Source organism: Canis aureus, chromosome 21, assembly GCF_053574225.1.
Source record: "Canis aureus isolate CA01 chromosome 21, VMU_Caureus_v.1.0, whole genome shotgun sequence".
Taxonomy (NCBI): Eukaryota; Metazoa; Chordata; class Mammalia; order Carnivora; family Canidae; genus Canis; species Canis aureus.
Window position 1 is genome coordinate 8729787 of NC_135631.1, and position 13333 is coordinate 8743119.

General features: G+C 52.7%; 1 protein-coding gene across 1 annotated transcript in view; it reads left to right on the forward strand.

Moving 5' to 3' along the window:
• NADSYN1 (NAD synthetase 1) overlaps positions 1 to 13333 on the forward strand; it is a 38031-nt gene that overhangs the window by 2133 nt on the left and 22565 nt on the right. Inside the window, exons 2-6 of the mRNA XM_077862810.1 lie at positions 856 to 916; positions 3542 to 3658; positions 7009 to 7062; positions 7366 to 7455; positions 11900 to 11951. Coding sequence (XP_077718936.1) covers positions 856 to 916; positions 3542 to 3658; positions 7009 to 7062; positions 7366 to 7455; positions 11900 to 11951 — 374 coding nt within the window. The remainder of the gene's footprint in view (positions 1 to 855; positions 917 to 3541; positions 3659 to 7008; positions 7063 to 7365; positions 7456 to 11899; positions 11952 to 13333) is intronic.

A 13333-nucleotide genomic window follows, 5' to 3' on the forward strand; every position in this document is an offset into this window, starting at 1 on the left:
GTCAGACTTTAAGACAGTGGGAGTGCTGTTAATAGCATCTGTTGCCTAGAGAAAGGCCTGATGGGGAGAAGCCGGCCCCAAGAGGGAAGCAGAGTAAGGGGTGAGCCTGCAAGCTTAGAGACTAGGGTGAGGTTCTAGCGGGACCACCATATAGTGAGCCTTGGCACCAGCTCATCTGTAAGCATGAAAGACCTGACTACTTATACCTCCAGCTACAGCGGGGCTGTCCTGGGCAACCCTGCAGGTGTGCTCACCCCAGGCCATCTTGTTCGGAGCTGCTCCCCGCAAGAGGGTTTGCTAAAAGCAGGAAGAACAGGATGATGCAGGGGAGGGCATGTGCCCCAGACCTCCAACCTCTTTTTTTTGTGACATAAACCTGCTTTCATCTCATCAGAGCGCAAAGTGTATGTAGTTAGAGCGAGGCGGTCAGTGGCCAGAGCTCGGTCTCCATTCGGGTGGCCTCTTCTCTGCAGATGCACACTGGGGCACTGCTGGCCCAAACCAGAGGTCGCTGGTGCCACTGAAGGCTGTGGTCCTCTGAGTCCTGCTTTCTCCCTGCACTCGTTCTTTCACATCTGCCTGTTAATGAACTACCAGGGTGTGGCTTCCTCCTCCTGCCCCGTGCTAAGGGTCAGCCCTGCAGGCTCTGTGTCTTATTGCCTGCAGGGTAAGCAGGGCCTGTGGGAGTGCCTGTCCTTGGCTGCATGGGGTCAGGGAGACCACTGGAGTGCTTTTGTTTGTGGTTTAGCTTTTTATCACACCTATTACAGCAGTGTTTTATCTGCCTTTGACTATGTTATAGATGCTGAAATTGCTCTCTGTCTCTCTCTCCCTCCCTCCCCCCTGGACCTGTAGGTATTGAAATTGCCAAACGCAAAGGAGCAAGATACAGGCTGGGACCAGAACTGGAAATATGGTGAGAGCAGAACGCACAGACCCCGCAGGGAAGGCAGGTGGAGGGATCCGTGTCAGCTCCCCACCATGGAAAGGCAGGGAAGGGGGTCGGTATGGAGAGGTGCGGATGTGCAGGACTGTTGAGGGGCATCAGAAGCCCCTGTGTGGGCCTGCTTTATGCCTCTGAGCGAGAGTGCCCAGCCAGGCTGGGCAAGCCTGGAGTCCCGTGTTGGGTCACTAAAGTTGCTGAGACTTGCCAGCCGGGGCTGACGTCAAAGCCGTTCTGCTGGCTACCACCCTCCCCAGGTCCTCCCTTTCATGTTTGGCCCACAGCAGGTCTCTCTGGTTGTGGCCTCTCCCCACTCTGCCTTTTCACAATGATAGGGAAGCCAGTTCCTCCTTGTCCCTTATTCAGAATTAAGCAAGAGGCCACCACAGGCAAGTCCCTTACAAGCTATGATTCTTTTGTCACACGTGTCAGCTGCCCTCTGTGCCCTTCTGGGTCCCCATGTGTGCACAGTCCTGGTCATTGGTGGAATCAGAAGTCCCTCCTCAGGCTGTGATCCTGCCTCAGTTTCTGGGCTTCATGTAGACAGAATGTCTCCTCCCAGTGGTCCTCGAGGCTACTCCTGTCATTTTCTTCACTAGCTAGACTTCTGTTCTTGGAATCCTGACTTTTCTTGGGCTGTGTCTCCTGTAATTCCAACAGCATTTGTCCCCTCACTTAAACTGGTCTTCAAGACACTCCTCGGCTAGCTGCCAGGGCCCTGGGGTGTCTCAGTGATCTCTACCATCAACAGCCCAGTCCCCCTGGCATAATCGCTGCTCAGGCACCTTTAGGTTAGGTCTTTGCTCCTTGTCCTGTTCTCTCCCCACACCTGGCCCCCAAATCCGGACCAGTCACTTTAGCTACAGGATCCCAGGATGGTACTTTTGTATCTGTTGATAATCTAAGGAGGAGGCTCACATTTATTATTGGTGACTGTTTGCAGAGAGGAAGCTGGGGCAGGAGGGAGCCGGGCCCATTCGCTGAGCACACCTACTCCCTGTCTCTGGCGGCCAGGTCTCCAGCTCACACCCCAGAGGGGGCACTTGGAAAGGGAATGAGAGGCCAGTGCCACCGGGGATCTAGAGGTCCTTTGCTAGAAAGCCTGGCTGTGTCCTTTGAGCCAGTTCTGTAGACTTTGCAGATGGAAGGCTGCTACCTAAAATGGGCCGGGGGCGCTTACAGTCCCTGTTACAAAATGCCCCTCCAGTTGTTGGCCAGCCAAGGGAGCAAGGTGTCAGCTGATGGCCAGATGTCAGGCATGGGACATGTGGCATCCATTGCCATTAGGTATCGTGGGTGGACTGGGAGCTGCCAGGGCATAAAACCTCCAGAACAAGACTCTCAAGACTCTGCCCGTTGGAGAGGAAAGGCTAGCCCAGGTCTTGAGCCCTCAAGGGCGCATCTCCTTGACCTCCTTTGCATCTGAGAACCTGGGCTTTCCTTCTCAGAACTGAAGGCTGAGAGTCATGCTTTCCAGACATTAAACATGCAAATGCCAATTGGGGGTGGGGGGCGGTGGTGCTCTATGTCCGTGTGCACAAAGTTTGCTCAGGACTTGCAGCATTGCTCCTAGGCCGCCGCACAGGAGGAAGGGAACATTTTTGAAGATTTAGAAGTAGTTTACAGTCACTGTGCGTTGTTCCTGGCACACCTGTGCCTGCAGACTGCTGGCAAGCTCGTCTTCACACTTTACAACATCCCAGAGCACTGTATGAGTTTTCTGGGGCTGCTATAACACAATTCCACAAGCTCAGTGGTTTCAAACCGGTGGAATTAACTCACAGTTCAGGAGTCCAGAAGCCCAAAATCAGGGTGTGGGCAGTGCCCTGCTTCCTCCAAAAGCTCCAGGGGAGGATCCATCCTGCCTCCTCCAGTTATCGCTCCCAGTCCCTCATCCTGTGGCCACATCCCTCTGTGATCTCCCTCTTCACACGCCCCCTCACTGGGTCTTCTCATCCTTCTGTTAGATTCAGGACCTGCCCTCATCATTTGGGCTCATTTCCTCTTTAGATCCTTAATTCCCTATGTAAAGAAAGACCCTTTGCCCAAATATGGTCATATTCATGCATTCTGGGGGTTGGGATGTAGACACACATTTTGGGAGGACACCATCCTGCCTGCTCCCAGCACAAGCATGTGTAGCAAGAACTAAGAGTCGCTCTGTGAGTGGTAATGGAGTGATATTAATGATCATCCTTGCTGAGGAATGCAGTCTGTGGGTCTAGTTTTGCAGATCTGTGTGATTTTGGCTCCATTAAAAGTTTAAAAAAAATCCACAGCCAGACACACAGACAAGAGAGAATTTCTCATAGTAACTGAAAGCTTGGAGAAAGAGCCTGGGGCTGGGGGTTTCTTAATTTCCAGGGAAATGCATCCTCTTCTGTAACAGTGATCCTAACTCTGGTTGCGTGGTGAAATCACCCAGGAAGTTTTGAAAAGACACCAGTGCCTGGTTGCACCCCTGCACATTCTGACCCCATTAGCTCATCGGCCCCTGCTGACCTTCCCCAGGGCTCCTCTCCTCCCCAACTCTGATGTGTCTCTGGGGTTCCCCTAGTACGTATCCAGGGCTCACCTGTCTGCTCCCTTCCTCCGCAGTGGCTATGGATGTTGGGATCATTATTATGAGTCGGACACCCTCTTGCACTCGCTCCAAGTCCTGGCTGCCCTTCTTGAATCTCCAGTCACTCAGGATATCATCTGTGATGTGGGAATGTAAGTGCCAACGCAGGCATTGGGAAGGCAAGCTCAGAAGATAAGGCTCGAGTGTGAGCTCTCTGGCACCATCTGACCCTCAGGGACCTGGAATCCACACATTCCAAATAGGAAAGACCTGATGTTGAAAGCGGATTTTGTACCCCACCCCCCACCCCCACCAGCCTGTAGACCCTTGAGTCTCCCAGGAGAGGCAGCTCTGGGACACAGTTTTTGCAGGTTCCCCCAGAAGCTTCTGCATGTGTGGGAGCACACTGCACAGGTGGGAGGGCAGTGTTCACCTTGTCACATAGATGGCACTTTCTTCCCTTAATGCTAACTCCTGGGACCATATGGTTCTGGATGGTACAGCTTCCACAGGTGCAGGTATATACAGCTTGAGTAAGTGGGGAGGGTGTCCACAGGAGCAGGTATATCTGGTGTGGGTATGTAGGGGATGGGGTCCCCAGGTGCAGGTGTATATGGTGCACGTATGTAGGGGGCAGGTCCCCAGGCATAGGTGTATACAGTGCAGTTACACAGGGGGCAGGTCCCCAGCCACAAGTATGTACAGTGCAGGTATGTAGGGGTCAGGTCCCAGACGCACGTGTATATACTGCAGGTGTGTACAGTGCAGATACATAGGGGGCAGGTCCTCAGGCACAAGTATGTATGGTACAGATACATGGGGGGCAGGTCCCCAGGTGCAGGTGTGTACAGTGCAGGTACATAGGAGGTATGTCCCCAGGCACAGGTGTGTATAGTGCAGGTACATAGGGGGCAGGTCTCCAGGTATAGGTGCGTATAGTGCAGGTAAATAGGGGGAGGGTCCACAGGCGCACATGTGTATAGTGCAGGTACATAGAGGCAGGTCCCTAGGTGCAGGTGTGTACAGTGCAGGTACTTAGGGGCAGGTCCCCAAGGGCAGATGTGTATGGTACAGGGATGTAGGGCCAGGTCCCTAGACACAGGTGTGTGTGGTGCAGATGTGTACAGTGCAGGTACATAGGGGGGCAGATCCCCAGGCGCAGGTGTGTATAGTGCAGGTGGGTACAATGCAGGTACGTAGGGGCAGGTCCCCAGGTGCAGGTGTGTATAGTGCAGGTACATCTGGGGCAGGTCCCCAAGGACAAGTATGTACGGTGCATGTATGTAGGGACAGGTCCCCAAGGGCAGGTGTGTACAGTACAGGTACATAGGGAGCAGGTCCCCAGGCACAGATGTGTACAGTGCAGGTACATAGGGGCAGATCCCCAGGTGCAGGTGTGTATAGTGCAAGCACATAGAGGCTGGTCCCCAGGGGCAGGTGTGTATGGTGTAGGTATATAGGGACAGGTCCCCAGGCACGGGTGTGTATACTGTAGGTTCCTAGGGGGCAGGTCGCCAAGGGCAGGTATGTACAGTGGAGGTACGTAGGGGTAGGTCCCCAGGTGTAGGTGTGTACGGTGCAGGTACATAGGGACAGGTCCCCAAGGGCAGGTGTGTATGGTGCAGGTATGTAGAGACAGGTCCCCAGGCGTAGCCCCTGGGTGGGGTTCCATCACTGCTCCTGTGCGTCTGTGCCATCCCTACAGAGTGACAGCGCATCAGTGGGCTTGTGTATGTTTCCTGTTTGTGTCTTCAGGTCAATTCTACCTGGTGGGAATAGAGCCAGGTGTGCCTTCTCTACCTTAGCACGGCCTTGCGTGGGCCCAGCCCTCTTTCCCACCTCACTGTGACTTGCGTTGATTGGGGCCTCATTCAACAGCACACATACGGGATTTTTAACCCACTTTGTTCACGTTTATCGTGATTCTGACATGTTTCCATCCTATTGCTGCTGTGAGAAATTATTACAAATGTAAGGCACGAAAACACCACCAATTTTTTGTCTTATATTTCTGCACATCAGACGTGAAAACTGGGTCAGCCAGGCTGGCTCCTGGAAGTTCTTGGGGGGATCCCGCTTCAAGAGGCTCCTGCATCCCTCGACCTGTCACCCACCTTCAGAGCCAGCAGTGCTCCCCTGCAGTTCCGCTCCACACTCTTGGCTCCTGCTCTGACCCCCTCTTCCCACATGGAAGACCTTGTGATTACATTGGGCGTCCCCAGGTCACCCAGGATAATGTCCCTGTCTCAGGGTCTGTAACTCAGTTATCACATCTGCAAAGCCCCTCTTGCCATGTGAGGTAATATATTCACAGGCTCCAGGGGTTAGGACGTGGATGTCCCTGGGCGTCCTGGTGTAGCCACCACGGCCGCTCATTCCGGCTCTTGTCCTCCCCTGCTTCCTTTCTGTGCTCTGCGTTCTTCTCTTGGCTTGGAGTTTATAATCCTATTTTTAAAAATATTTATTTATTTTAGAGAGAGAGAGAGAGCAGGGAAGGGGCAGAGGGAGAGAGAGAAGCAGATGCCTCCCTGAGCGGGGAGGCCGATGTGGGGCCCAGTCTCACAACCCCAGGATTGTTTCCCAAGCTGAAATCAAGAGTCAGGCACTCAACGTTCTGAGCCACCCAGGCGCCCCTATAATCCTATTTTTATTTTTCTACTTCTCACTCTTAGAATGTAAACAACCTGGGGCAGCCCAGGTGGCTCAGTGGTTTAGCACCGCCTTCAGCCCAGGGCCTGGTCCTGGAGACCCAGGATCAAGTCCCACGTCAGGCTCCCTGCCTGGAGGCTGCTTCTCCCTCTGCTTGTGTCTCTGCCCCTCTCTCTCTCTCTCTCTCTCTCTGTCTCATGAATAAATAAATAAAATCTAAAAAAAAAAAAAAAAAGAATGTAAACAGTCATATTTATAAAGGTATTTTGTTTTCAAATCTAGCATTTATGTGGACCTCTAAGCTTCTGAATGAAATAGCAATTATGTCATGATGTCCTTGGTACCTGCCCAGCTCTGCCCTGGCAGAGGGCCTGGCTTCCTGCAGACGGGCGGACACGTGAAGCACCATGTGGGAGGGGTCCAGACACAGTGCTGGACTAATGTATTCAGCTCCCCCGCCCCACCCCCAGCCCCAAGACCTGCCTCCTAGAAGGGGTGTGGGTCACAGGTCAGGAGGCGCTCTGAAGGGGAACCTGGAACCAGCACAGGGGCTGGTGCTAGAGGTCACTGGGGATGGAGAGGTGATACAGTGACGGAGCTGTGTGCAGAGGCAGGGGCGGCCCCTGGGAGGTATGAGAATGGTGCAGGAGGAGAGGAAGAGCCCTGAGAGGGAGCGATTGTGCTCCATTTACAAGGGTCTCTCCTGTTTAGAACCTATATCATGGCGGAGGCCCTTTGAGAAAGCCCCAGAGGAACCTTCTGACTCTCTTACAGGCCCGAGGGTGCTTTGTACTAAAACAGACATGTGATTTTGCTGCTCACAGACACACGTGCATGTCCCCTCTCTTCACAGGCCAGTGTTGCACCGGAATGTCCGCTACAACTGCAGGGTGATATTCCTCAATAGGTAGGTGGCTGCTGGGAGGGAGTGCCCAGGTGACACAGGTGTCCCTCCTCCTCCTGGGCTCTGCCCACCACGGACGCCTGCAGGTGTTAGAAGGAGAGAGACCATAGCATAGGGCTGCTGCCCAGAAGCCGCTCGAGGCAGTCTTCACGTTCCCTGGGGTCCCTGGACCTCAGCCACCCACATAGCACACTTGCTGGGTCTAGTGGCTCTGTCATCATCCACTGGCAGGGGAGGGTGGTCCTGTGGGCTGCTCCTTGTGACTAGGTGTTCATCTCAGGAGCCATCCTGTTTTTCTGCCTGTAGGAGGATCTTGCTCATCAGGCCCAAAATGGCCTTGGCCAACGAAGGCAACTACCGGGAGCTGCGCTGGTTCACCCCGTGGTCAAGGAGCCGGTAAGGCCCTGTGCCTGGCGCAGGGAAGCACAGTTTGAGACTACTGCGTGGATGTTCCGTTCATGTCTTTCCCACGCAGCCTCGGTCCACATCATGGGGGGGATTTGTAAGCATTTGGGACAAGTTCCGGCCATTTAGGTGCAGCTGTCTTGAGGCAACTGGTTACAGTACAGCCAATTTATCACAGAAAATTCATCAACCACTGGGCATCTTGTGTCTGGAGCCATCCTGCAGCCCATTGCTTTGGGCTGTCGTCTGCACGTCCTCTGCGTGGCAGCCTCCCTGGCACCTCCCATAGGTAGTCCATGTGTGACAGCCTCGGATGTCTCCAGACTTTGCCAAGCATCGCCTGGGGGCATGATCACCCTTGGGCAAGAAACCCTGCCTTGTTCTGTTGTGGGGTTACTGGGGCTTATGTACCACTGCTGCTACTACAGGTAGAACTTTCAACATTTTACCTTCAAATGGTCCATATTTTTGCGTCGGAGAACTTTGGGGTTTTCTGTACGCCCGCTTCCTGCACAGTTCTTGGGACTTCTTCTCCCAGTCCTGAGCCAAGCAGCCGCCTGCCTCTCTTTCTCTGACGAGTTGCTCATTCCCTGGAACACGGCTTCCAGTAAATTCCAGAGGTTCCCACCATGCCCTCCTGAGGCTGATTTCTAAATCATGGCATACTCCTCAAGGATATAATCAGGACAGCCAGGTGGGAGAGAGGCACGGGGCAGGCCATGGGGGTGTACCACTCTCCCCAGGTCTCCGTGTGGTCGCCAAACCAAGAGCTCCCCGAACCTCGTTCTTTGCAGTTTTCTGGAAGCTTCATTATAGGGCACGAATGATTAAATCACTGGCCTTTGGCCACTAACTTAACCCCCAGCCTGGCTCTCTCCCCAGGTCTGGAGGATCTTCAACTGCCAGACTCGTGGCTTGGCTGCCCTGGCAACCGTGAGAGCTTTCCCTACCAACATGTATTAATGTAACAACACCTTTGTGGCTTTTATCTCTGGAAAATCCCAAGGGCTTTGGGAGCTCAGTGCCAGGAAGACCAAATGTTTCTTATGATAAATCATAATTTCACACTTTGTAAGCAGCGACCCAAGGAAACTGAATTTTTGGACACCTTCCCTGCCTTCAGATGTCTTTATTGGACCCTTACATGTGATGAATAGTTTTACAGAATTTAAAAAAACAAACAAACAAAAAACCTAGCTTCAAAATAACTTTTGTGCATAGTTTTAAACATATCATTTGAAGGATTGCCTTTGGCTCACGCCCTTGCTGGGGAGAAGCCTGGTACTACTCCATCTTCTTTGCTCTCATCTCATTATTTTCTTTTCCCCAGGGCACATGGAGAAACTTCTCGGTATCCTTAGTGTTTTTCAATTTTGTTATATGGGCCTTGGGTGAGGTCTTCTGTGGCCCCGTAACCCGGAGACCCCAATCCTGTAGTTTTGAGAAAGGTCGTCCGTCCTTTCTAGGAAGTTTCTGTTTTCTGTTTCTGAAACACCTCTTGTTGGGGGATTGGACTTTGTAGACTGTCTTCTCTGCTCTTATCTTTTCTTTCCCACATTCTAGAAGATTTTATCATCTTTCTATCTCTACTAAAATTTAAGTTTAGTTCTCTTATTTTTCATTTGAGAGCTCTTTCTCATTTTCTCATATTTTCTTATGTAAAGCACCTTTTTTGAAGACCCTCGTTGATCCGGGCCGCACAGTGGGGTCTGTAGCGCTTAAAGAGCAGGTGGTCACTTGGAGGTGGGAGGTCGAACCCTGACTCTACTGTTTGGCTGGGCCACTTCAGGCCAGCAAAGCAACCTGACTTTCTGCACCTTGGGGACGGTCATGGCAATGATCCCATGGGGTTGTGGTCATGAATGACATGAGGATGACATGAATCTGTGTGTAAAGCGCTGAGCACAGCATCTGATGGATGTTAACATGGCACCCATGTACTTGTGGTCTCTTTAGTTCTGAGAAGAGAGCTGGCAGGTGGTGGGGACCCAGCAAATATTTGTCAAATGCCCAAAGGTTACTGCTTAGGTGTATAAAGGACTCACAAATCAATAAAAACCAGAAAAAATATTCAATCAGAGAAACTCAAACAAAAAATAAAGGTACAAAGAACAATAGAAATTGGATAGAAGTGAAAAACAAATGTGTGAATAGATGCTGAATGTCACTAGAACTCAGGTTGATATAACCTGGCACCACAGCGAGATTTCTTTCTGCGCCACCAGAGTGACAAAATTAAACGGTCGGAGAGCGCCAGGTCCCGGCAAGGATCCCAGGCCAACTGGGACTTTGGAAAAGTTGGGTGTTGCCTTGTGAGGGGCAGCAGTGTCCCCCGTGCACCAGCAGAGTGGGGACAGAGGGGGTCACAGCGAGGCCAAGTGACGGGGGTCACTGGCTGTTGGGGAGCGCAGCCAGTGGCACGGCCGTTCCTCCGCGGGTAGAGCTTCAGCCAAGTGTGGCCTCTACCTTCCTTGTCACATACACCCAGTGGTTTTGACCTACCAGAGGGACTTGAGTTTTGTGAACATTTCTCTTATTTCCCAGTTTCAGAGGCTTTTGTTATTTTGCTGTTGTTGTCCAGGAGCCTTTGCATTCGGGCATCAAGGGTCCGTGGTCTTATGGGTCTTTCCTCTGCTCTCTGCCCACTTACCGCATCTTCTCCTGTGGTTTGTTGCCAACCTGACCTCTGTGCCATGCTCCCCGGGAGACTCTGTCCTGCAGATCTGTGCCCGTCCGGTGTTTCAGACCCTTCTCATCCTATGCAAGCTCCCTTTCTGTCTTTTTATATTGTCTGATCATCTCTTCTTTGAGATCTCCTACTGAGATATGTTATCTCTGAATTTCCTGGGAGCATTGCATCTCTTGTTTCTGCCATGTGGATGTGTGGGTCTCACGGTGGCTCCTTCAGACTGTGGCTTGTGTGATTATGCCTGTGGAAGGGGTGGCTGCAGACACCAAGCTGGAGCAGCCACCTCATGCTCTGGCACTGTTGAAACGACAGAGATTTTTACCTTCTGAGCGCTGTGCCAAAATGGTCACAATAGTTGGGCATGTTACCATGTCCCTGCCTTAGTAGTGGCCACATGACTCGTTCAGGCCTCTTAAGATATTAGAAAAAAATAACCCAGTTCTTGACTGCAGATAATTTAAGAATCTACTCATTTTCATTATGTTCTTAGATGCACCCTGAGATTTAAGCATGGTAAGACGGGGGGCACAGGGGACTCTCGTAGCTCCTAGGGGGCTGAGAAGGCTTTTGATTGACATGGCCAAAACTGGTTTCTTGGCAGGAGTACGCATCTAGAATTTTTCCCAAGGATGTTGGCTGGGAAGAAAGGGCATCCAGCCAGAGAAGGGCACAGGCCATTCAGAGGAGGCGGGTATGGGAACCATGGGAAGAGGTCGGGCCAGCCTGAGGCAAGCGTTGGATGAGAAGGTACAGGGCGAACTTTTACTCATGCTATTCTGGCTCTTGGCGAGCCCTGGCAAAGCTCACCTGCCACATGCAAGGTGACCACCAGCCTTGGAGCAGAGACTGAGAGCAAAGGTGAGCACATGCTGTCTCCTGGCGTTCTTGCTTTGGCCTGGTGCTCAGTGGGTCTTGGTGAGGGTGGAGGGCAAGGAAAGGAAGGGGCCTTGGGTGGGGGGGGCTCTTCTCTTTAAAGTGAATTTTGACGCAGTGATGTCGCCATCGGCAAACCTGCAATTGATGGATTTGAGGGCTTCCTGTGGGGTGGCGGGGTGGCTCAGAAGTCAGCAGAGTGTCCACATGTCCCCATCCCTGTTCTTAGTGTGGGCGAGAAGGCAGCGTCCTCCAACGGCCCAGCCTTATAGTTATACCTAAGTAAAAGCGCTGAAGTCATCCTGGAAGGCTCTTGTGAATTCTGTTTGTTTCTTGAAAAAACAAACATACACAATTAAACATCTCGGCAGTATGTCTTATAATGGCCTACATGCGGACGGGTCTGTGAACCTTCGATCACCTTCTATCTCTCTGTGCGGCCCCTTGGGAGGCCTTGTACTGTGTGTTCTACTCTGTCCATCTTGTACACTTTGGAGCATAATTCAACCATTTCAGGGATAACGTAGGTTTGTAATTGTGCGTCAGGCTAAGGCGGTGTGGTGTGATCCTTTGGACCCAGACATTCCACCTAGATTTCCCCCGGGGAAGTGTAACCACTGTTGAGAGAATGCCCATGACACACGTCTCAGGAGCCCTGGACACCAGGGCATGGGGAAGCTGAGGCGGTTGAGCTCCTGGGCACTGTGGTGTCACTGAGTAAGATGCCCCAGAGCTTCATCTGTCCGTCCTGTACGCCTGTTTCCCTGACGTCGATCGCAGTGGCTGGTGTGAGTGCCTGACAGCCCTCACCGAATCATGAGCTTGCAGCCCCCAGTGTGCTCATCCTTAGATCTGTGGTGTTTCCCTCCCCAGGCAAACAGAGGAGTATTTTCTCCCCCGGATGATACAGGACGTGACAAAGCAGGTGAGTGTCTGGATGGATCTTGTCTTCCAGCCAAACGTCACTGCTCTAGGCTAATGGTGTGGCACGTGGAGGAGGACCCTTTGGGGCAAGGCTACCAGAACTGCCCTGGCTGCCGAACAAACAAAACCAAACACAGGGAGAGATTCCTGCATACTGAGGGAGGATGGAACCCCCAGTGGTGGGGGCGCCTCCATTCTCTTGCATCGCAGATGCTCTGCTTGTTCGTGCCTCGCCCTCTCCTCTGGCTCACCTTGCCAGGGTTCCCAGGGGGGCTGGGACTCCCAGGGAGCTGGGGAGGAGTCCCCACCTTGCCTTAGTGGGCTGTTTCTTGCTGGGGCTGCAGCTTGGGCCCAGGGACCACCCTAGAAGCCAAATTAGCGGGGGCAGGACAGTTCAAGGAAGACTTTACCCCACGGCCTATTCATTCTGTGAAGACCCAGCATCAGAAATCTGTCTTGTCCATTGGACCTGCCGGCCAGGCCTTCAGAGCTTTGATCATCCAGCCTTGTCTGGCGGCCTCGTCCACCATCTTCCTACTGGAAGCTGCAGGGCTGATGGCTGGAACCTTGTTCGACCCACTTCTCATGGGTGCTTGGAAGCTGGGGGCACAGAAGGGGTGTTTTAGCAGGGCTGTGACTTCTCTAGTTTCTGCCTGAGTGCCCATTCTGGTTGCCAAGTGTATTAATTTCATAAGAAAGCACCACAGATGGAGGAGACGTAGTGGAATAACAGATACTTACCTCTTAGTCCTGGAGGCTAAAGCCCGAGGTCCAGGCACAGGCAGGCGGGGTCCCCCTGAGGCCTCTCTGCGTGTGTGTGGATGGCTGTGCTCTCCCTGGGTCCTCATGCGGTCGGCCTCCGGGCATGTCTGTGTGCTTCTCCTGGTAGGGAACCTGGTTGTATGGGATCAGGGCCACCCTGGTGACTCCATTCTTACCGTAACCACCTCTTTGAAGGACCCAGCTCCAGATACGGTCACAAGTCTGAGGTGCTGGTGTTCAGGGCTCCAACATCGGAATTTGAGTGGGATGCAGCTCAGTCCACAACACCAAGTTCTCTCTACCCCTAATTACTACACTACCAGGATTTATAGAATCTCTCCAGTGGCGGAGCTGGCAGGGATTCAGCCGATCATAGGGAGGACTGAGCTGAAACACGGTCCCACTCCCCTGCTTCCCACCGGATTCCGGCTCCATTTGCCTCTTGGCTGTCAGCATCTTCCTCTGTCTCTTCCCTGGAGGACAGTGGCTGCCCTGGCCCCTGGACAGAGGTTACCTCCTCTCAAGAGCCAGACTGTGTCTCTGGCATGGGCTTTGATTTGTGAGCGAGGCTCTTCCAGGGGCCAGCTTGGGCTCAGCACCTTCTCCATGGATAGTCAGGGT